This window comes from Vipera ursinii, assembly GCF_947247035.1.
Source record: "Vipera ursinii genome assembly, chromosome: 2".
NCBI classification, from domain to species: domain Eukaryota; kingdom Metazoa; phylum Chordata; class Lepidosauria; order Squamata; family Viperidae; genus Vipera; species Vipera ursinii.
Window position 1 is genome coordinate 228,976,940 of NC_139513.1, and position 24,627 is coordinate 229,001,566.

Sequence of the window (24,627 nt, forward strand, 5' to 3'; positions counted from 1 at the left end):
CCAAACTGCCAACTTTCTGATCGACAAGCTCAGCGTCTTAACCCACTGAGCCACCGCGTCCCTTTTTTTTAGATTAGATAACCTTTATTGTCATTTTTTTTACTGTGGGCACAACAGCACACATTAAAAATGAAATTTAGTTGCTTGCTCTCAAAGCGTATACATACATAACACATAAACATAGTATATACAACATATGTATAGACCTACGCCCTTACATATACATAGCATATAAATATTAATCACTGTCCATCTTGAATACATAACGGAAGGAGGAAGCTTTAGAGTTCACAAGGTTAATACAGTATGGAACAAAACTGTGACTGATTCTAGATGTTCTGCTTCAGATACCACGGAGCCTCCTCCCAGAAGGTAACAAGGAAAACAGGTCACGAAGAGGAAGTGTAGTGTCCCAGACAATCTTGCTTAAGCAACGCTTATGTGCTATGTCCTGGATGGAGGGGAGGGAACTGCCAATGATCTTTTCGGCCATCCTCACCATTGTCTGCACCGCCTTCCTGTCTGAAGCAGTGATGCTTCTAAATCAGACTGTGATGCTGTATGACAGGATGCATCACCATAAGGTAATGGCCTATGTCAGGGGTAGGCAACCTCGGCTCTTTTATGACTCATGGACTTCAACTCCCAGAATTCCTGAGTCAGCTATGCTGACTCAGGAATTCTGGGAGTTGAAGTCCATGAATCATAAAAGAGCCGAGGTTGCCTACCCCTGGCCTATGTTAACAAAAGGCACTGATGGTGTCCCATCAAGTTGATGTCAGCCCTTAGCGACCCCATAAGACAGGCATCCGCCCCCCCAGTTTGCTCAACCCAAGTTCGAGATGGCTGGCGGAAAACGGGAACAATTATTTCATCCCTCCGTCCATACTCCGAGAGCATCCCGTATTGTTGTGAAACATCTTTCTAGTCGCGCCCCAATTTTTAGGACACAGGATCGTGCAAATAAGACACCTCCAGTGGAGGCCAGACCTCCCGAATGGAAGTGGTTACTCTTCACGGGAAGGGGGGCCAAGATTCAACAACTCAGCTTCAACACACAACGCTGCCGGAGGGGAGGGCCCGAGGAGAACTCGCTCGTCCAAGATTGCCGCTGACTCGGCAAGTTCTGCCGCCTCCCCCGGCTCGGTGGATCGGATGTTGCAATCTCTTGTCTGCTTTGCCCCGAAGGACGGGACAATCACGCCGCCCGCTCGTGGCCACTGGTCAAGAACTGCCCCGGCTACGAAGCGCCGACCAATCCGCTCGTGGGCAATTGCCCTACCCCTGCGAAATAACCAATAGAAAAGCAGAACCTCTGAGGCCTCCCTGCAGTTCCGGAGTTCGAGAGAGCTAAGAAGCAGAGAGGCGCGCGCTGAGGCAGGCAAAGAAGAGCTCCGCCGCTAGCAACCATGGACGCTGAGAAACACGTAGCCAATTTCGGCGCAGGACCTGCTAAGCTCCCGCGATCGGTAGGTAACTCCGAATGGCCGAAGGCATCTGAGAGGAGATCCTAAAACGGAGCGGGAGGGATGCTCCGCGCTTTTAAATGCCTGGGAAGCAAAAGCGTGGCTACCGAATAAATCTTGGGTTTTAAAAGAGGGATTACTTTAAAACCTGAATGCCGAACGTTGTTCTCTGAAGTGCCCATCTAAGAAAACTTTCGAAAGGATGCTTTAGAAATTTTGACTGCAGGGCTGTTCTTGGAAAAGAGATGATGGTGGAGATGCTTCTGTATTTCGCGTCGGGCCAATTGATTTTTATTTTTAAGAAATACTTTTGGTGCAAAGAGTCGGGAAACGGTCTCTCTCTGTTGACATGGTTGTCCTGGAAATTCCGTGTTAGCGATCTCAATTATACTCTTTAAGCGTGAAGTTTTTACTCTATTAACTAAGCTTCCTAGTATGGTTGGCACAGTATTGACTTTATTTTTTAATCCTACTTTAAAGTAATATAAAGTTGGTATTTTGATATTTTACCTTTACAAATCTGATGCAATCAAAAAGACCAATTTTTTTTGTAAAAAACTCCCCGAAACAAAAACCCCAGAACATTATCATTTGCAAATAAGACATTAATAAATGGAAAAATAACATTTTTCTTTCAAAGGTATATTTGCAAAGCAAGAGCCCACGTTTCAGGATTGAAGGATATTTTGTCTTTGTATTCCCCCTCTTTAATTCCTAGTATTAGCATGACATAGTCGGATCTCCAGCTTGTTATTTTTATTTCATGTTATTTCAATCATAGCAAGTTGTATTTCTGGCATAGCACCAAAATCTTATTGCTAGATGGGCTTACCTCATGGCTTTAAGAATAGTGCATACTCAAGTTATAGTTGTACCCCAGAGCACAAATTCTGATACATGCAAAAAGTGGGGCTTTTCCTGTTTTTCCATTTGGGAAAACTCGAGTATCTAATTTCATTTTGTTTGTGCATTCAAGAGAGGAGCATTTAAAAAGTCCATTGTCTTCTCTTACTGAATAAGTCCTTTGTGAATATGTAGGGCAGACATAATTATAGATACAGCAGGGTACAGCTTCATGCTAACTGAATATTTCTCATATGTAACTCAATTTAATCCAAAAAGTTGCATCAGCAGCTGTCTTGATCCAATTGCATTTGGAGGGTGTGGCTCTTTATATCTGGTTTTTCAGCTTTCCAGCAGAACTGCATGTCCAAACAGTTTCAAAAATAATGATGATTCTTTTTTATGCTCTAAAGGAGAAGGATGAATGACAAAAGTTGCTCTGTGAATAACTCATCCAAGATAAAAGTGGTATAAATGAGGATCTTTATCTTACTGTGGTCTGCTGAACATTAGAACATGGATCTCTTTGGGCTGCTAGACACTCATGGAATTTTTGTTTCCATGTTGCAGCATGGCAATTGCAGTTGTGGGCTTATCCAATTGCAGAATGATTGTTACAGAAGTTATAAAACACTGTTTTTTTACAAATTCCCAGCCACTTCTAGCTCCTGTTTTGCTTGTTGCTCTATTATTTATTTATTAGGATATTTATATCCTACTTTTCTTTCTGTTGGACAGTCAAGGTAACTTACAATAGTAAATGAAATACAAATTACTGGTATATACAAAAAGGCATCAGTACAAATAAAATCCAGATATAAACACTGTTAGGGAGAAAGCAGGGAGGAAGAGATGCGCTTTTATTAGTTTCCTTAGTACTAGGAGATTGGGGACAAGACCATCTGCTTTCTTTCTTAAAATATTTTTTTCTGCCAGTAGGGATACTTCAAAAATAATCCGTGGGTTTCAGCTGCTTATTTTTTTGTACTTTTTAAGAAAATGTGTGAAAAAAGAATGTTGGAAAAAAGATGGTGAAAGCTGATACTTTACTTTGCAGTGTGCCACTTTCCCTTTTTATTTTTTTAAAAACATAAAATGTCAGCTGGGAATGGAAACCTGGCAAAGTCCTTCAGAAGGTATATAAAGCACAATGGCTTCTCTTGGTATCTTGTTGGGAATTCCAGCTTTCAAAACAGATTTTATATTTATATAGTTACAAATGGCCTCTGATTCAACTGGATAATAAATCCCTGTGTTACTTGTAAAGTCGTTGATGAGTTTTTCAGGCAAAGATTTCCCAAAGTGACTCTTGTTTAAAATAAAAAATTAAATAATCCAGAACAGCTGAGAATCTAATAGAGAGTGGAATGTGAAAAGAAGAGAGAGTAATCCAAATGTGAAGAAGGGCTGGATTGTGTAGGTAATCCTAGGAAAAGAGTTATGATCCATTTGAGTTAAGTTGATTAAAATCAACATGCAGGCCAATGCATCCTTCAAATTATTTTTCCACTTGGAATCCATACTGTTGTACAGTTATAGTAGGCTTGCCATATAATAATGCCGCTTGGGGTGTGTGTGAAAGCCCTAATAAGCAGGCATATACATAGAATGAAGGCTACTGCTAAGCTTGTAAGCCGCCCTGAGTCTTCAGAGAAGGGCGGGATATAAATGGAATTAAAATAAATAAATAAATAAATATAGACTGTAACATTTCAGATGATCAGTAGTTGGCAACAAAGATCAAGAGTTTTTGCTTCTCCTCATTGCCCTATAGTGGTCTTCTGAATTTTGGCAGGTCAGATAAAATAAGCCTAGAAGATTATTCAGTATTACAAAGCACATACTTCACAACATGGAAGATCTCAACATGGGACCAATCTTTGGCATCTTAGCTGATAGAAACATCCAGAGCCATTACCAGTCAGGTCAGGCAATACTTGGCTAGGATCTTGGTAGAATTATACCACTTATTCTTGGATAAATGTTAAAGCAAACATGTTAAGATGCGAACAATAATGAATCTAAGTGACTCTCTCTCTCTCTATAGAACATATGATTCGCCTATGACATGAGCATAATTGTGACAAATATTTTTTGCAGGTATTATTGGAAGCCCAGCAAGAATTGGTGGATTACAAAGGCCTTGGTATTAGTGTCCTTGGTAAGGAACTCATCTTTATGTGGGGTGTTAAAAGAAAATGAAAACGTAGGGAACAACTGTCATAAAGAAGAGGGGGTCAACTTATTTTCCAAAGCACCAGAAGGCAAGACAAGAAACAATGAATAGAAACTAATCAAAGAGACAAGCAACCTAGAATGAAGGAGAAATTTCCTAACAGTGAGAAGACTTAACCAGTGGAATGGCTTGCCTTCAGAAGTTGTGGGTGTCCATCACTGGAGGTTTTTAAGAAGAGACTGGATAGCTACTTGTCTGGAATGATATAGGGTCTCCTGCTTGAGCAAGGGGCTGGACTAGAACTTTTTGGGCACCAGGGACCGGTTCCGTGGGGAGAGGTTTTTCCGCAGACCAGAGGGTGTGTGGTTTTGTGTGCTGCCTGCATCTCTTGGATGGGGCTTTGCTTGTTTGTGTGGACCAGTTGCTGGCATGCTGCGGCCTGGTACTGGTCCACGGACTGGGGGTTGGGGACCCATGGACTAGAAGACCTCCAAAGTCCCTTCCAACTCTGTTAATCTGTTGCAAGCAAAGGATCAATACTCAGTTGATCTGAAAGAAAGGGGACCTTGCACTTGTGGGAAAATGTTAGGGGGAAAAAAGATACTTGATCATTAGAGAGACTGAGCAGTATTTAAATTGTCCTGGTCCTGTTGCAGCATTCCAGCACTAGTATGCAATGCCAACTCTTGTTACTATTCCCCTTTTAAGTTTTCTAATGAAATGAACTTAGGTTCCAACTGTTTCAGCTCTTCTGAACCAAGAAAAAATATTTTTTTTTCACTTTATTATTCTTGCTCTTTATCACTTTGACAGACATGGGAATGTTCGTGCATTCTTCTGTCTGAAAGTCATTTCAGTGGCGGGAGCTGATCTATGGACCCCATTTTTGCAGCCTTGGTTCTTTTGCCTCTATTCAGTATGTGAAACATGATACTAAGTAGAATGTGCTCACTGGTGCATGCGATAGAAAATTCCTCATTTGGGCCTATGCTCCATTTATCCATGACACCCTTGTGGAGTTTAGCAAATTAATCTGTCTTCTGTGTTTATGGTTTCTTAGGTGTTTTTAAAATGAGCTGATTTTTAAAGCTGCTTGAAGAAAGACGTTAAGATCCAGTTCATTTGAAAAGCTATGTTTGTTTTTATAATGATATCTTTGATTTCCTTTCTCTAGAAATGAGTCACAGAACATCTGATTTTTCAAAAATCATCAAAGCAGCTGAAAACTGTTTACGTGAACTCCTGTGAGTTATCCTGTTTATTCACGCCATTAAAAGCTTGACTTCTGAAAATACTGTAGTTGCAATTAATGTTTTTCCTTTGGATGTGTAGTATATTCATTATTTTTGAGTGAAACATTATCTGCGTATGGTTTATTGCTACAGAAATAAAATGGGGCGCTTTGTGTTTTGTTTTTGGCATGTTACTTCTAATTTCTATGTTAATACTTAACATTAATTGCTGGATCTCAACTAAGTTCTTTGCCATTGTTAAAATCAGGTTGACATTTTTCACATTGATCTAAACAGGATTTAAATTGAACTAATTAGATCCAGTGCAGTCTTTTTAACAAATATATTAACTATTGGGAAGAGGATAATTTAAAGCAGAGAATTGGCCAGTGGATTTTAAAAAACATTTTCTGCTATGGTTGCATAGATAGAGGACGTAGCTGTCAATTGTCCTAACTGAAAATTGTTGTAATAGGTATTTTCACAGGAAGGCAGAACCTCTTTGCCATGTGACATTCCTTGCAAAAGTTGATACAACTATATGATGAAGCTTTAGTATGTATGGGCAAATTTGCTTGGGAAAAAAGTCACGAGCTTCACACTGTTTTCTGGACTGTTTTATAACATGACTGAGAGTATCTTCACTTTCCATTATATCTCCTTCTGACATATGAGGCTCCTGAGTGGTAATAAGGACAGAATATATACATTTTTAGTAGGGCCCATGTCTGTGGGTTTTGATTCATTCTCAACACAGTTGGTGCCAATAGTTGAACATATCACTCAGAATGTATTCCAGAGATGGAATGCTCATACATTAGTTTCCAGAGAGGCTAGAACATTGCCTTTTAGGAGTTTGAGGAGGATGCCTCTGCAATTCTGTCAGTTTGACAAGTGCTGTTTTTGCCAATTGTTATTCTTTGTGGAGAACAGACTTCTACCAAGCATGTCTGTATGTGGAATCTACTTGGAGGATGGCATGATTTCAAGATTGTCACCTTGCATATTACAAACGTGATGTATCTGGATTGAGGTGATTGATGAAATTAGTTCTGATTTCTTGGAGATCTCTCTTTTAGAGAGCTAATTAAATCCTATTAATCAAATATTGAGCCTTTTTCCCCCAATTCAATCTGGCATTTTGAGAAGCGGACTAATTATGTTATGCATTCTTCCAACAAAAAAAAAACAGAGCAGTATAAAACTCTTACCTACTAGATTATCAGGACCCATTCAAGTATAAGCAAACATACATGTCTTACTTTACAAATAATATCTATCAGTCTGGTAGAAGAAGATTATGCTTTGAGCCATCATTTGGGGTGATTATTTTTTAAGTAAACATTAAGGTTTATAAAGTTTTCTCGGCTTGGATGCCTTCTTCTGTGTTTACCAGGCGTAATGAATGAATAATCATTTTTTTTCAAATCCTTTCTTCTGTTTTGTACAGAAATATACCAGACAATTACAAAGTGATATTTCTCCAGGGTGGTGGATCTGGCCAATTCAGTGGCATTCCACTTAATCTCATTGGGCTCAAAGAAGCCAGGTGTGCTGATTATGTGGTTACAGGAGCTTGGTCGGCCAAGGCAGCAAAGGAGGCTGAGAAATATGGAAAAGTGAACCTTGTGCATCCCAAGCTTTCAAGTTACACAAGTAAGTTAACTTGAGAAAGCTTACATTAAAATCTATACTAGGTTATTTTTTCCCTATTGTTTGATAGTCTTCACATTATAGAAGTATGTACATATGCAAATTTTCTGTACCTGTATCTCTTTGTACTTCTACCTCCCTACTACAGTTCCCTTCAACTGGTCCAAAAGGATGCTATGATTGATGCCCTTAAAAGCCATTGATGGTTCAAGAAAGGCTAGGTTAGCTGCATCATCCCTTTTCTAGCACTGCTGCATATTCCTGAGAAGTGTCATCCATGTTGGTGAAGTATTGTGCCCAGACATAAAATACCTTTACAAAGGGTCCAGATAATCCATTTCTTCCAAAGTCCTCTGCAATTGCAATATTTTTAATACACTTCCACAGAAAGGAGAGATTGGAGGCTGGACAAAAGTTGTCCAGGGCAATTGGGTTTAGCAATGGCCTCTTAAATAGGTGGCACACCAGTGGAAGCGCACACATACCCAGAGAAGCTAACATCACTGCATGGAACTAGCCACATGCAATCTTCTGGGAGGACTTCATCACTCAAGACACAAGAATCTAACAAACAAGTGGCCAGGTTAACGATCTCAAAGATGCTGTCTACTTCATCAGGAGTTACAGGATCAGGCTAACCAAGTATGATATTGACTCCATCATGACTAGATTAACTCAGTTGGCGTCCAACTTTGTGAATCTGCTAAATCAGGGTCCCCAATCCCTGGTCTACGGCCCATTGGGGAACCGGTCCATGCAAGCAGCGGGCGAGTGCATGGGTTCGTGAAGCTCCATTTGCGCAAGCAGCGGATGTGTACACAAAACTATCCCCTCCCTTTGCTGTTGGTGCCAGTCTACAGAACCGGAAAGATTGGGGACTGTTGTACTAAATGCCTTCTTCACAGCATCCAGTAAATGTTTGTGGTCTGTCCCTCTCCCCAAATGATCACATCTCTCCATAAAAGCCAGCTGGGTGGCTATCAGCAGACACAACAAGGATAGAGAAATAACTATGTTTTGCTGTTATATAATCTCTAATATAGGCTCTTACATGTGCTTGGCTTAGGTTCATTTTTCAGTTTCCTCCTTTGGTGCTCTTGGGTCCTGCTGTTGTTTCTTGATATTTCACCTCCCACAGTTCCTCAGAAAACCAATTGTCATCCCCCTCCACATTGAAATACTGTACAACAAGAGGCTACGTAGAGCAATCCAGTCAAAGTCTCTTGTCACCTTCCTATTTCCAGGTAGAAAGCAAGGGCTCAGACAGTTCTGAAACAAAGCCAGCGTGATACATGTTTTATGTTTCATTATGTTTTAAAATAAATGTCATGTTATGTAAAGACTGATAAGTAAAAGAGTAGGCAACTTAAAGGTAAAGGTAAAGGTTCCCCCGCACATGCGTGCTAGTCGTTTCCAACTCTAGGGGCCGGTGCTCATCTCCGTTTCAAAGCTGAAGAGCCAGCACTTGCCTGAGGATGTCTCCGTGGTCATGTGGCCAGCATGACTAGACGCCAAAGGCTCACGGAACGCTGTTACCTTCCCACCGTAGTGGTCCCTATTTTTCTACTTGCATTTTTACGTGCTTTTGAACTGCTAGGTTGGCAGAAGCTGGGACGAGTAACAGGCGCTCACTCTGTTACGCGGCACCCGGGATTCGACCTGCCAAACTGCCGACCTTCTGATCGACAAGTTCAGCGTCCTAACCCACTGAGCCACTGCGTCCCTCTTAGTGTCTTAGTGTCTGCCAACTAATTTGGGCTACAATTTCTTCATCTCATACCCTTATTGACTGTGGCTGATAGGAATGGAGGCTCCTTGGTGCTCCCGGAGCATGCTTGTTTTCTTGCAGATGTTTTATTACCCTAACTAGGTAACATCATCAATGCTAGTAAGGAGTGCTGTTTGCTGTCAGTTTATATCAGGGGTCTTCAAACGTGGCCCTTTTATGGCTTGTGGACTTCAACTCCCAGAATTCCTCAGCCAGTGTGCCTGGCTGAGGAATTCTGGGAGTTGGAAGTCCACAAGCCATAAAAAGGCCAAGTTTGAAGAGCCCTGGTTTATATTCTGCTGTCTTGCCTGTCTGTGGGTGGAGGTGGTCTTTAATATATCTGGAAGGTCTTTAGTTTCCCGAGCTAGTGACACATATATTTTTATTCTAAAAAAGGTGGGTCGTGTTGCTCTGGATTCATTGCGGTGTTTCCAAGTTGGTTCTCTAGGTATTGCAAATGTCAGGTATTGAATGTTTGCTTCTGTCTCTGGCTTCTGATGCAAACCAATAACCTTTGCTCATTCCCTGAGATGGCAGGTTCCTAATCATGAGGAATTCATGGATTTTAAAGTAAATGGGTGAACTATTTTGGTGTGAGTGAGTGAGAGAGAGAGAAAGTAGTAATTCTCATTTTTTATGATCCCTTATAAAGGTTCTGCTAATATTCAGGAGTATTAATAGCCAGTTTAAGGTTTGATAAGTAATCGAGGATTAATTTATTTGATTCAAAAATAATTTATGGAGGAAATTTTCAGCAGAACACTTCTCTATTGTTCACTAAAGCAGCCCATCTTTTTCTTTAGGTAACTGCTTTAAAAGTTGTGACTGCTTTAAAACGTTGACTCATTCAAGTTACAGCAACTCTTGCAGTAGCTGCAATCTTTTTCCAAGATCATGCAGAGGTTTTTTTTTTAAAAGGCTACTTTAATGAATAGCAGAGCTGCTCCAACCATGTATGTTGTCTTCTGAGTGATTTTCAAAATAAGAATTAACATTCAAAACTAGAATGCAATACCAGGTAAAATGCACATGGAGCTTTTTGTACTTAAAAAAGTATGTTCCTTTAAATGCCCAAATACTTTGAAACTGAAAGTTATTTTGATTGCTCGCCAATTACTTTCTTTCCGTATCAGATGGATTTTCCTTTCCCAGTTTATCAAACTCTGCTTTTTCCAAGAAGTTGCACAAGGTTGTGGAGCCTTACGTATTTTTTTTTAATACTTTCCTTGCTGAAGTAGGAGATTAGCTCTGCTGGCACTGCATTTGACCTTTGGCAGTTATTCCTGGCATATCAATGCAACCAACAGGCTGAAATTAAAAAAAAAACACCATTGTTTTCCATCATCTTATCTTTTTCAGAAATCCCTGACCCAAGCACCTGGAACCTTAATCCCGATTCCTCTTATATCTATTATTGTGCAAACGAGACTGTTCATGGTGTAGAGTTTGACTTTGTACCTGACGTTGGAAAAGCAGTCTTAGTTTCTGATATGTCATCAAACTTTCTCTCCAAACCAGTGGATGTTTCAAAGGTAACTTTCCAAAGGACATTTTGCAATATGTAATGATCTCAAATTTAAGGTCACCAAGGCCAGTGCCTCTGCTCCTCTTACTGAGGGCTGATGATGTTGAATTTACAAGCTTGGATATGTTCTATGCCAGGGGTAAGCAGCCTTGGCTCTTTTATGACTCTTGGACTTCAACCCCCAGAATTCTTGAGTCAGTTATGCTGACTCATGAATTCTGGGAGTTGAAGTCCATGAGTCATAAAAGAGCCAAGGTTGCCTACCCCTTATGAAGCAGCTAGAACTGTATAAATGTTTTACCAATGCACCCATGAATGTAATGGATCTTTCTTTGTATTTTTTCCCCCCAATGATAAGTTTGGTGTCATTTTTGCGGGTGCCCAAAAAAATATTGGTTGTGCCGGTGTCACAGTGGTAATAGTACGTGAGGATTTACTTGGACATGCTCTGAAAGAGTGCCCCATTGTGCTGGACTACAAAGTGCAAGTAGAAAACTCTTCGTTATACAACACACCTCCGTGCTACAGGTAATTTCATGATAATGATAATAATAATAATAATAGTCAAGTTGAGTGTTCAGTTGACTTGAGTTTCATGTTTTATGAATAAAAGTTTTATAATAATAAAAAACCTGTGACAATATCTGTAATACCATCAAACATCCATATCTGCCTATCCCAGGTCCTTGGTAAGGACTCGATAGGTAGACAAAAATGCCAAATCCAGTCTGAACATCTGGCTGGCTGTGCGATGATCAATAATAATAATAATAATAATAATAATAATAATAATAATAATAATAATAATAATAATGATAAAAGTTGGAGGGGACCTTGGAGGTCATCTAGTCCAACCCCCTGCTCAGGCAGGAAACCCTATTTCAGACAAATGGCTGTCCAATCTCTTCTTAAAAACTTCTGGTATTGGAGCATTCACAGCTTCTGGAGGCAGGTTTTTCCACTGATTAATTGTTCTAACTCAGAAAATTTCTCCTTAGTTCTAGGTTGCTCTTTGATTAGTTTCCATCCATTGCTTCTTGCCCTGCCTTCAGGTGCTTTGGAGAATAGCTTGACTCCCTCTTCTTTGTAGCAGCCCCTAAGATATTGGAACACTGCTATCATGTCACCCCTCATCCTTCTCTTTATTAGACTACCCAATTCCAGGAACTACCGGTATTCCTTATATGTTTTAGCCTCCAGTCCCCTGATCATCTTTGTTGCTTTTCTCTGTACTCTAATTTCTAGAGTCTCAATATCTTTTTTTACATTGTGGTAAAAACATTTTGCTAAAGTTAATATTAATTTCATTCTACTAATTACTTAGAAGTTTACAATTGACTTACTTTTCGGTCATTAGTCGAAAGGAGGGTCAAGACAAGTTGGAGAAAGTATGTGAGGTCACCTTCTGAGTTGGGAGGGCTTCTAAAATAGAGCAGATTCTTCAATCTTCAGAGGTCCCAATACAATCTTGAACTAGTAGTTATGTCTCCACTTCCTCATGTTCTGATTATAGGAGGACAATTAATATCTGAATAGGAATGCAATGATTGCAAACAGAATCCTAAATGAAGCTTATTTGTGGTTGTTCCCTTTTGACTATTGCCCACCAATACACTGAAAGAGACCAAAATGTATTTGGAACCAACCCAGGCATTTCTTTGACTGGGTGTCTCTTTTCACACCATACTATTCTATATGTCACCTGCAAACACCTGGTTGAAATAGAAACCCTTCCACAACTTACTTTTCTATATGTCACCTGCAAACATCTGGTTGAAATAGAACAGAGGTGTCCAACTGGTGGCCCGCAGGCCGGATGCATCACATGCAGGCCACACCCACCCCAGCTCCGCAAAGGCAAAAAACGTCGCGATACGACACGATATGTCACGTGACGCAATCAAGTTTGATACCTGTGAAACAGAAGCTCACTGAGTGAGCTTTGAGCCAGTGACTTTCTACCTCACAAGGTTGGCTGTGGTGACATAAAGCAGGAGGCAGTACTATATATCTCAACTTGAGCTCCCGAATGAAATGGTTAGATATGAATCTAGCAAGCAAACAAATATGACAACGGCTGCCATTCCATTAACTCTGGATCCAATAGCATTATAAGTAGAGCTTCACTTTAACTAAACCAAAGATCAAGTAACTTGGCACCCTCAAAGGAATTGGGCTACAATCTCTCTGGATCTATGTATACATGGTGCCAGATTGCTACTACTCATCTAGATTTATCAAGAGATGGAAGGGAAGTAATTTTTCCTTGTAGCCCCAAATTTCAGGTAAAGCCTGGTTTAGTGTTTCCCTCTTGACCATTGGTGATTGTTGGATTTATTGTACTATCACATCCATTTAGTACCAGCACACAAAACCTATTTTGCTAACCTTACTCTTGAGGGAAACTCTTAAACTATTTGAAGAACAGTTCAGAAAATTTGAGTGCTGCAAAAAACATTAACTTTAGAACGGGGTGTCAAACTGCCGGCCTGTGGGCCGAATGCATCATAGCAAAACCGCGCCCACCCCATTGCCGGCAATGGCAAAAAAGTCGGGATATGTCGTGACACGTCATTTGACGTTGCGAGTTTGACACCCCTGATCTAGAACAATCAGTTATTTGTGCCATCATTACATAATACAGTAGGACAGGACAGTCCTCTCTTCTGGGGCTTAACTCAATGTATTTGGTAAAGATTTTGGGCACAGATATGTAATAGTGCTAGCATATTTGCAGAACGTGTTCTAGTATGATAATTATTAACTTGTAAATTGGCCGGGTTAGTGCACTCTGGGTTTATTTTTTAAATCAAACTCACCGTGCTTTGTATGTTGCTAGAGATTGGCTAAATTTTCAATTCTGCCTACTACTATTCTTCCTTTTTGGTGACAGCATGCTTTGCCAAGATCCTGAATTAAATGTTCAAGACTTGGCAGACTGATGCACTGAATTAAATTCCTGCAGTTTGGATCATTTTAACTTCCTGTCAATAGCGGACTTGCCTTCCTGACATTAATCTTCTGGGTAGATATTAATAACCTTTTCCCCAGAAGAAATCTCATTTCCTAGCTACAAGGATTTGCCTGATATTTAAATCTATGACTAAACCTGCTTTAGGGACAGCATTGAAACTGGCAGTGTGGCTTTAAAGTGGGTCATTCAGTTATACTTCTCCCCCCTCTTCTTCCCCCCTCCCATCTGCTTAGGGAATAGGGAAGCCTAGTTGAAATTCAGCTCAATGTGGAGAAAGGATTCTGCACTGGCCAACTGGGATAAGCAAATCTGACTTGGTAAGAGTGCACAGGGAGGCAGAAAAAAAAAGCTCTTGAAAAGAGTGTTATCATCAATGTTTTTAGATTATATTCTGCCAAAGGAAGCCAAAAGGCCAGCAAAATGTTAGGGGACAGCAATATTTCTCTTCTCATAATGGTTTCAGCCATTCAGAGTTGTTGAGAGTTGGGCAGCATACAAGTTTAATTAACAATAATAAACTCTTATTGCTGGTCACATAGCGAGCCAGATATTTAACCTGTATTTTGCATTTTTATCTACCTATCGAGTCTTTCCCAAGGACCTGGGATAGGCAGATGTTGTTTGATAGTGTAAAAGGTGTCCTTGCAGGATGTAAGCTGCTGCAAATAAAGCTGCCTTTTGCAGTTGACTGATGGTGATTTTTGTCAATGCCAGTGGTATTCAAGTGGGGCTCCAGATGTTTTGGGATTGCACCCAAGGCGCCTATTACTATTGGTACTATCTTTGCTTTCTTTTGCCACAGTTGTTCTCGTAGTTGTAATGTTTTTAAAGAAAAAATGTTTGGTTTAAACATTGTTTTACAAAGGTCTTCTTTGGGGCATTCACCTGAAAAAGGCCACATTACAGGGACTAGTGTGCACCAGCTCTGTGAAGAATGGTAACTTCTGAGCATGTAGCTTCTAAAGAGTGGGGCAGTTTTAAGACTATATTGGCCAGTGAAAGACTGAAGATCCTGTTGGCTTTAATACTGCTAAGTTCTGCACAATAATTTGGTTCCAAGACTGTTAATTTATAATAATACCCCTCAAGTTCGTGAACACAGTACTTCTCATAGTAGTTAGGAAGCTGGAGTATTTTGGTTAAAAGCTTGACATGGCCCTGAATGTATTCAGATGCTTTGAATAGTGTTAACCTTGGCAAGAGGATAATAAATATCTTTCAAAGTGGGTTGAAAGGATTGTTGAGAGATTTGTAAGTAAAGGTGCTTGAAATTGTTTGAAACTCTAGTGTAGAGTAGTCATACTAGTGATTGTGGTAAATATTCAGCCTCTGGGGATTGCATTGTGGTTCAGAAATGTACAAAAGTTTACTTGCAAATGAATTAAAAGCGTTTAGAATGGAGGCATCCTGTGCTCTTTTAAGACAAATTCAAAGGTCACATTGTCTGAAAATTCTGAGACTATGCTAATATCTAACGGCAATTCCAACCTCTGAAAGACCCAAGATTGGAGAATGCTGGTCTAATGGCTTTTGGAATACTCATTAAACACTGTAACAAGAGAAAATGTTTTGGAAATACTGCAAAGGTGCACACAATTTATCATTATGCAAAACAGAGTCCACAACAAAGGTCCCTGCTTGTATTTTGTGCTTTCATTTCCATGCAATAGCTTTCTTTGAAAACAGTAGCTAACAAATGCAAGAAGGTTACTGAGTTCTAGTAATCTTTGTTGGCAAGTAGCTTTGCAAAAGCATGCTACAGTATATGTATGAAAGAAACAGATGGATAGTTAAATCAGTGGATAGGTGGGGACGGTGCTAAAGTTATCCGCATAACACCAGCAGTTTTTAGCCAATTCCTCTTCCTTTCCTCTGTTTGAACTGAGATTAAATGTTCCACACTTGCAGAATATTTCTTTTCCTTCCAATTTTGCCAGGGGTGTGCAGTTTGCATTGACTTAAAGATCACATCAGGGTTTCTGCTGCATGTAAAGGGTCTCTCCAAAAATGAGAGGGGGGGATGTATTTGAGGGGGGGGATGTTCAGGAGTTTTCGAAGGTGAAATGGATGTCTGTAAGTTTTAGATGTTCTCAATATGCAACAGCAGCTAAATGGACAAAGATTTTGATTTTATGCACTATGGGGGCCTTAAAAGGGACTGATGTTCCACCTATACGTTTGCAGATAATTTCTACAGCAATGACAGAAGCTTAGGTTGTTGCTCTGATGGAAATTTCTTGGTTCCTCTCAATGGGCTATTATGCGTCTTAAAGCAAATAAATCCAATAGCTGTGTTTCCCAGCCTCGGTAACTTTAAGCCAGCCATGGAATTCTGGAGGTTGAAGTCCACCCAACTTAAAGTTGTTAAGCCTGGGAAACACTGTTTTTATAGTGTGAGAAGCTTTAGATGCTTATCATTTGTCTTGCTTGCTTAAGTTATTTAAACCTGCTGGTTCTGCTGAAGCAGTTGCTGATCTAGACAAATGTGGTGGGAACTGGGTTGGCTTTGATAGACAGTTAGAGACTTTCTTTTTCCTGCTCTTTCAAATCTCCATGGTTTTGAGTCAATTCTATGCTAGATTTTCTAAGCCTCATATTTTATATTATAGAAGCAGAATTGGTTGAATGAGTAATTGGTGCCTCTCTTCTTGATTCCAGTATCTACATCATGGGCTTGGTCTTGGAGTGGATAAAAAACAATGGTGGTGTTACAGCTATGGATAAACTCAGCCAGATTAAATCACAAATGGTTTATGATATTATTGACAAATCTAATGGATTCTATGCGTAAGTATGATTACTGTAAAGAGAGGGACCTATAGCAAGGCATGCCTTGTTGCCTGAATATGTCTGTTCATGTCAAGAAAGAGGGAATTAGCTCCTTTAAAATTGCCACTGAAACTTTTCCCCATGTTAGAGGCACGCAAAAAAGTTAATGATCACAACAGAGGCCTTGTGCGTCCTTTTTGATAAACACAAAAGAAAGATTATGAATCTATAGCAAACAGAGGAACATGTCACATGAAACATTACTGTGCAAAGCAGAAATATTTTGGAAACATATTTAAAACTTTTATCTGATGTAGGAAGGGGCAGAAAAAGATAACCTTTTAAAGTAAATAAGTGAGTCCTAATATCAAGATTGGTCACTTTTATACTTAGTCAACTTTACTGTTTGGCAAAAGAAGGGAATACAGTTCAAAAGTAAAATAACAAGTTGGCAAATAGGTTTGCAGATTAGCAACTTGCTTCACCATACAGCTACCTCTTTCCTTCAAAATATGTGTGGAGTAGCTGTAATGCAGAGGTGGGTTAACATGTTGAACTTAACCATGACTGAAGAATCACAATTGGCTGGATGCCCAGAACACGCTAAGCCGTAAACATAAAGTCTCTGCAGAGATCCAGATTTTAAAAGGAAAGAGATGATTGGAGTAAATGGGGTGTTTACTCCATAAAGCTTGTACAACCCAGGAAAATATTACTTCATTTAAGGAGAGGCTGACAGGTGTGACGTACCCTATGTATCTTAAATCACCTTTCCCCTTCAAATCTTCTCAATCCTAATAAACTTTCCTGAAACATTTCTTGAAATGGTTTGCAAACAATATATTAAAATTTATGATGGCTTAGTGTAATGTATGAACCCAGACAGGGTTGGAGTATAGGCAAAAGTTCCCTGGGGATCCGCTGTGCTAAGTGTAGTGAGACAGCAGGAGCAGTAAGTGGCAGCCTCCACTTCCAGTTCTACTCATTATCGGTTGGACTCCCACGTCTGAGGAGGAAGATACCCACTGGCTCATATCTCTAGGGAGCTTCAGCATTCACCCCACTGTCATGGTCCAGGGATTTTCCATTTTTTTTTCCCAGGCTATGGCATCTGACAGGTAAAACATTATTTCCCCAAGTTTCTGACCAGGAGGTAAAATTAAAGACTAAATTTTCATTAAAGAAACTTGGCCACGTTCAGGTGAATTTTTCTTTGTTGCTCTCTCATCCTTGGAGTCAGTTTACTCTCGGACTTGCTTCCCACCCCACTTTTTAGCATCTTTGTTCTAAAATGTGGCTAAACTAACAGTTTTAACGACAGTTTCACACAGATTGCCTGGGAACAAACTTCAGGTTCCTGGACTTAGCATAGCACTCCAGCTATAGGGATATGCTCGGTTTGTTGGTTAATTTAGTACAAATATTTTTTTAAGTTCCTTCTAAATGCGGGGCACATTGAGCTGAAGAGAAGCATTATCATGTCTCAAGAAAGCAGAATGGCTTAAACCAGGGGTCTTTAAACTTGGCCCTTTTATGACTTGTGGACTTCAACTCCCAGAATTCCTCAGCCAGCTTGTCTGGCTGAGGAATTCTGGGAGTTGAAGTCCACAAGTCATAAAAGGGCCAAGTTTGAAGACCCCTGGCTTAAGCCATTCTGCCTTGTCTTTCCACCTATACAGTGCCTCCTCCTTTTTGTTTAGGTAGGGAAGTCTAGTTGATGCTTATCTTTAGAAGGACTAGAGAGATTACGGTTTCTCAAATAATTGTTGCCACTTTTTAAATTTAATTTAGTTGCTAATTACTGTTTGATGTTTATGAAACAATTATCTCCTAAGAGCATGCGTGAATCCAAGAAATTATGGCAATTGCCATGACTTTTATTTATAGTGCTCTTGCAACCAGAGGTGATATGCTTCTTCAAATTAGACACAGGGGAAAATCAGTAGGACTCAGCTTAGTCTCTCTCTCTCTCTCTTCTGGTCTCTCAGGGCTCTTACATTAACTAATGAGAATTATGCTTTAGTTCAAGAAAAACTTCAAAGGCTTAATGATTTTTTTAACAGAAAAATTAAGGACTGTTCACATTAATTAGCCTTTGGCTCTGATTTGCAACATGTTAAGTGTTCAGCGCAGTGCAAGCTGGTGTGCATAATGATCAGGTATGTCCTGTGCATGAGAAGTGCTTATCTGGTCAGGCTGGCTAAGAATAATGAAAGTTGACCTCCAGCATATCGAGTGGACACCAAATTGGAAAAAAACTGCTGGAAAAAGTCCTTTTGTTGAACAGTTTTCAAATGCCATGTCATTATCTCTTGAATAGGTCTTTGCAGAGAAAAGCAGCTACCGTGACTGAACAAATACCGCACTATTTAGAAACATAACTAGCTCACTAATGATTCAATGCATCAACTAATATATATTATAACGAATCAATAAAAGTGAAGCAATAGCTTCTATGTCTGTGACTTTTACAGATGCCCCGTGGAAAAAAAAAGCAGAAGCAGAATGAACGTTCCCTTCCGGATTGGCAGCATTAAGGGTGATGAAGCTCTAGAAAAGGAATTCCTTGAAAAAGCTGTACAAAACAACATGATATCTCTGAAAGGTCACAGGTAAGAGAGAGATTTGGGAAAAAAGCTTTGTCTCAGGTCTTTCTAGGATATGTTTGGATAAAATGAGTCTTGAGCTTGTGGTTTATACATATATGTTTGGATGCATCCACATATACTCATTCAACAGTGACAAATACCTTCTGTTTTCAGAATTAATGGACAAACATATAACACTAGTAGACAATCTGTAACCTGTTGGGTGATGGTTTCAGTTGTGTCATTGTTGAGATTGACAGAATTACAAGCAGGCAGAAAACTCTTGGGAACGGGAGCGATTTCTGACTTTCTGCTGACTTCCCCACTGAATTTGCTTGTGATAAGACTGCAGGGAAAAAGTCAGTGGAGAAGCCAGCAGGGAAGGTTACAAGTTGCTTGGGTAAGTCTCCGCCACCCACTCACTTTTCCTTAGACCCTCTGCACTTATGCCAGCCACTCATACATGTACACACACACTCTGTTCATACAATACCCTTGTGCACCGTCTCTGACTTCACCACACCTCTTGGGCACACCTCACACCCTCCATGACCCTTGCCCCATCTTATGTGCATCCCCTCGCTCCCTCTCCATCCAGCAGCAGAAGTTTTCCTGCTTGCTGGCCTTGGATTTGCAACTTCCCGTTGGCTTCTCCAATGAATTTGCTAGTGAAAAACAGGCAGGGGAGCTAGAAAACACAGCCGTGTTTAAACATCCTGCTGGCTTCCCCATTGACTTATGGGAAGCCATTGGAGTGTTGAAAATGACAGTCACATGACTGTAGCTGACCATGGTAGTGTGGTAGTGCTGAAACAGCCACAACTTTCCCAAATTTCAATCTCATAGAAATAATGGTCCTAGATTTAGGACACATTCTGTAAGTTAGCCCATTTGAGTATTAAAAAACAGTTGCCCTATGACCGCACTGTTCTGTCCATTCGAAAGTGACAAACAGATGAACAGGCACAAGAGATTTAGTGGTATATAAATGAGGGTTATAGTGAATGTTTGCTCATCTATGTTTTTTAAAAATATAAACCTTTCACTCAAGCAATAATTTCTGGTTTCCCGAGCAGTTTTGGCAATCCTGGATCATATGAATGTGGTAATTTCAAGATGAAATATAGACACTGAAAACATACTATACATACTGGATGATTGAGGATCCTTTCTTTAAGGACAGTGAAACATATTCACATGGGGGAAAGCAGAATTTAATCCAGTTTATTGATAGTTTAAAAGGGAAATTGTTTGGTTCTGAGGTAAATGAGCCTCATGAAAAACACCCTCTTCTGTTTCTGACCTCATGATCATATAATGGTGACAACTGGAGATTTTTTCACAATTACTTTAGGATTTAGGATACAGATGCATTCTCCAATAGAGCCCAAGTTTTCCCAGTGCTCAGCTGATCCTGATTGAAAATATATACTCTTCTACATTCCTTCCATGTAATCCTCCATTCTTTTATTTCTGTGTTGTGTCCATGGAGATTATTTATTTTATTTATTTATTTATTTGACTTATATACCACCCTATTTCCGTAGGACTCAGGGCGGTTTACAGGGTAATTAAAATCATACCATACAAAAGTTAAAAAATTTAAAACAATTAATTAAATTTAAAGCCCAAAGTTTAAAAATTAAAACATTTAAAACCCAATTAAAACCCCTCAGTCTAGGCCCGACAGCTCAAAGAGCCAAGTTTTCAGGTCCTGGCGGAATGAGCGGAGGTCGGAGGCAGTCCTAAGTTCCATCGGAAGTTGGTTCCAAAGGGCAGGCACACCCACAGAGAAGGCCCTCTCTCTGGGAGTCACCCGCCGGCAATCCTTCACCGGCGGTACCCTAAGAAGGCCCTCCCTGTGGGAGCGCACAGGACGATGGGAAGTGGATGCCAGCAGCAGATGCTCCCTCAGATAATCCGGACCCAAGCCATTTAGGGCTTTATATGTCATCACCAGCACCTTGAATCTCAGTCGGAGGGCAACCGGAAGCCAATGCAGCTCACGGAGAAGAGGTGTTACACGGGAGTATCGGGAAACTCACATCACAACTCGCGCGGCTGCATTCTGCACCAGCTGAAGCCTCCGAGTGGTCCTCAAGGGCAGCCCCATGTAGAGAGCATTGCAGTAGTCTAGCCGGGAGGTCACGAGCGCATGGGTGACTGTGTGTAAGGCATCTCGGTCCAGATAGGGCCGCAACTGGCGCACCAGGCGAACCTGGGCAAAGGCCCCCCTGGTCACGGCTCCTATATGATCTTCAAAGCTGAGCTGTGAATCCAGGAGGACGCCCAAGTTGCGAGCCCTATCAATGGGGGGTAACACCTCACCCCCCATCATTAATGATGGAACAAACTGGTTAACCTGAGATGCCGGTATGCACAGCCACTCAGTCTTGGCAGGGTTGAGATGAAGCCTGTTTCTCCCCATCCAAACCTGGACTGCCTCCAGGCAACGGGACATCACGTCGAGGGAATCACTGGGTTGGTTCGGGGTGGAAAGAAAAAGTTGGGTATCATCAGCATACTGATGATACCCCACCCCGAAACCACGAATGAGCTCGCCCAGCGGCTTCATATAGATGTTGAACAGGAGGGGATTATCAATCATCCAGGTCATGATTGTCCAAAGGTGCTTTTCCAAAAAAGCAGCTGGACTTTCTTTGTTTTTTTCCCCCTTGAAAACATTTTGCTTCTCATCCAAGAAGTTTCTTCAGTTTTCGAGGAAAAAAACCAAGAAAGTCCAATTGCCTTTTGGAAAAGCACCTTTGGGACATTCTTCTATGTTCTTTTCTTCCCAATTTCATACTGCTGGAAGGCTTGCCTTGGATGTTCCTTTTATGCTTATACTTTCACAGAACAGTAAAAAGTCATTGTGGATGAATAAACCTGCTTTTAGTATAAATAAATTATTTTGGAACTTGCCGAGAAATAAACGTGTTTGTGAAACCGAGTCACCATGCACCCCTTCCTCTCCCCTCCCCATTTTCCTTCATATTTCAGATCTGTGGGAGGAATTCGAGCATCTTTGTACAATGCGGTGACGATTGAAGATGTTGAGAAGCTGGCAACACTGATGAAAAGCTTCATGAAGCTGCATTCATAACAAACTAAAGTGGATGGTGTTGTGGTGAACCACTTTTGAAATAAACCAGCAAAGAATTAGTAATTAGAAAAAGTTAATACAAAATATTCCATGGCATTATAATTTTGAAACAAAGATATTGATCTTTTTTCTGGCCAGTCAAATATGCATAGCAGTTTTGGCTGACTTGAAGACAGCCAAGCTGCACTTTGACCCTAAAACCAGTGCCTGTTCAGTGGTCCATAAAAGGATTGGTAAGATTTTAATTTTTAAACAGATTATATCGGTCATAAGATACCAAGAATTCTCTGGAACGTACACTCAATGCCGTACACAATCTAATCTTGTATAAAATATATTTAAGTATACTTTGTTACATTTTCCCAGCATTTGTTTCTTCCTTGATTTATTTAATTTAAAGTCTGAATCTTCAGCTTGAGCTAGCCACTTTTTCAACGTCTGATCATTCCAAGTGCATATCTCTAAAAGTGCCTAAAGAAACTGCTGCCAATTATGTAGACGACAGGCCTCAATCTGGCAAATATTTTGAAACAATATGCCTAATGAATTGAAGGCCTGGCTCAACTGTTATTCTACAACTGTTAATATATAGTTAACCATTCTAAGGTGCGGTATTTTTTTTTAACTTTTAAAATAGTATGCTTAAATCATTTTAGCAATCTTACATTCTCACAAAAGTAAAAAAAAAAATCTTTCGTATCCTTTCTCCTTTTGAAGTCAACATTACATTCATGCTTTTATAAAGCTGAGTTGACCCCAAGGTTCACTTTATTGATTACTTTTGGTCAGATGTATAATTTTGCTTTTTCAGAAAAGGCAGCTGCAGTAAGCTGGGATTAAATGCGTTCTGTACACTTAATTCATAGAGTCAAACTGAAAAGATTGGAAGCATCCATGGAGATCATCTAGTCCAATTCCCTTCCCAATGCACTGTTTCTGTCCTCAGCCCTGCATGGTCTCCATCTAGGAGAATTGGCACCTGTGAAACAACTCATATTCTTTAATTTTGAATGCCATCTTCATATATTGTGATCTTCGTACATTCCCCATATTTACACCCTCAATCCAATTCTCTCACCTGTCCAATAATGTTTCTTTTTTTAAAAAAAAGTAAAACAATTAGAACCTCAAAATTAACTATATTGTTAATTTATAACATTGAGCAATCTCTCCCCAGCTGTTTTACAAAAAAAAGCACATTATAAGTTGGTGGTTTGATCAGTTTCCATCTCCTTAAAATGGAAGCTTATCAAACGGGGAACAGAATTTCCAACTGAATGCAGAATTATATCGCATTCAGTATGGATACAGAATCATATCTGGGTAGAAGGCCATATGTTGTCTCATGGGAGAAGCATTGAGGACTATATGGAGGTGGGGAAGGTGTCCATCTCCAGAGTAAGCTATATTTTGCTTAATTCCAACCATTTTTAACCAGATATTTGACCTTTCCAATTACATCTAGATTTAAAAGTATTACATTATGAGAGCCCTTCTGTCTTCTAAAGTATCTGCCTGTCCTGTTGTGATAGTTTATATACTTTGGGTCTTTCTATTAAAAACTTCTCCCTGGGATTTGTATATGTCTTGTTCAAACCTGGTTCTTCAAAAGAGGCATTTCATCCAGCTTTGAATTAAGTTGGGTAGCAGGCTCCTTTGATGTTAGTTTTATTCTTTCCAGATATATGCAATTTTATTTTCCCAGTGTTGTTAATTTGCTTTTAATATTGTATGTTGCTCAGAGTCACTATAAAATCAGTCAGCTGTACAAATGGGATAAATACATTTTAAAGAAGAATTGGCTTCTTTAGTTTAAGACTTAAAACTGCACAGCATTCCTTTAGAAGCTGCAATGCGCATCATTTTTTTACAGTATTAACATTATTTAAACATCGTTACTATAAATAATATTCCTTGGTTATTTCTTGGCATAATGTCTGAAGTAGATGGCCATGTACCCTTTTAAACGACACAAGTGTGTCTGCTGATTTTAAAATAGCAATGTTTTATTTTTTGTATTCCACCATTAACTGAAAAAATGATAATAAAAAACTTAAAACAGCTTTTTGTGATTTGATTTTCTTTTAACATAAAACATAATAAATGTATGTTCTGTGAGACTTATAGGACCATTAGCATTGGTTATAAAACTTCTTCATAAAGGTCAGGGAAAAATATTTTTTATTAATCTCACAAAGTTGAACTTTGTTTAGGATGAGAATCCCAACTTTTTTTTTTTTTAGGAGAAAGAGCACATTTCATAAAATGGCTGTGCATCCACTTACAAAGTGCCCAAATACCAGTGAACCATGTTTGGGATCCAGCATTTAGTTTTCTCATCTAAAGACTACAATATCAAGATCCCTCCTCCACCTCTTTGCTGTTCACAGTATTCTTCCAAGTCTTCTCCAACACCAAAGCTCAAAAATGTCAATACTCTTCCTATTTTGTTTCTTCAAACTCAACTTTCATTTCCATAGAGTGTCACAGAAAATGCCGTGGCTGGCATGATTCTGATGTTTGTATATAT

The 24,627-nt window shown here is 39.8% G+C and overlaps 1 protein-coding gene across 2 annotated transcripts; it reads left to right on the plus strand.

The window, feature by feature from the left end:
• Positions 1-1,334: 1,334 nt before the first annotated feature.
• PSAT1 (phosphoserine aminotransferase 1) lies at positions 1,335-24,153 on the plus strand. Of its 2 annotated transcripts, none has more exons than XM_083354632.1 (9): positions 1,335-1,469; positions 4,410-4,470; positions 5,660-5,729; positions 7,168-7,373; positions 10,498-10,670; positions 11,022-11,191; positions 16,296-16,424; positions 18,881-19,018; positions 21,995-24,153. In XM_083354632.1, the coding sequence occupies exons 1-9, from the start codon at positions 1,410-1,412 to the stop codon at positions 22,095-22,097; spliced, it is 1,110 nt and encodes a 369-aa protein (XP_083210758.1). In that variant the 5' UTR covers positions 1,335-1,409; the 3' UTR covers positions 22,098-24,153. The 2 variants fall into 2 exon arrangements, with proteins under 2 accessions (XP_083210758.1, XP_083210759.1); XM_083354633.1 differs by lacking the exon at positions 1,335-1,469 and adding an exon at positions 3,224-3,445.
• Positions 24,154-24,627: the final 474 nt, after the last annotated feature.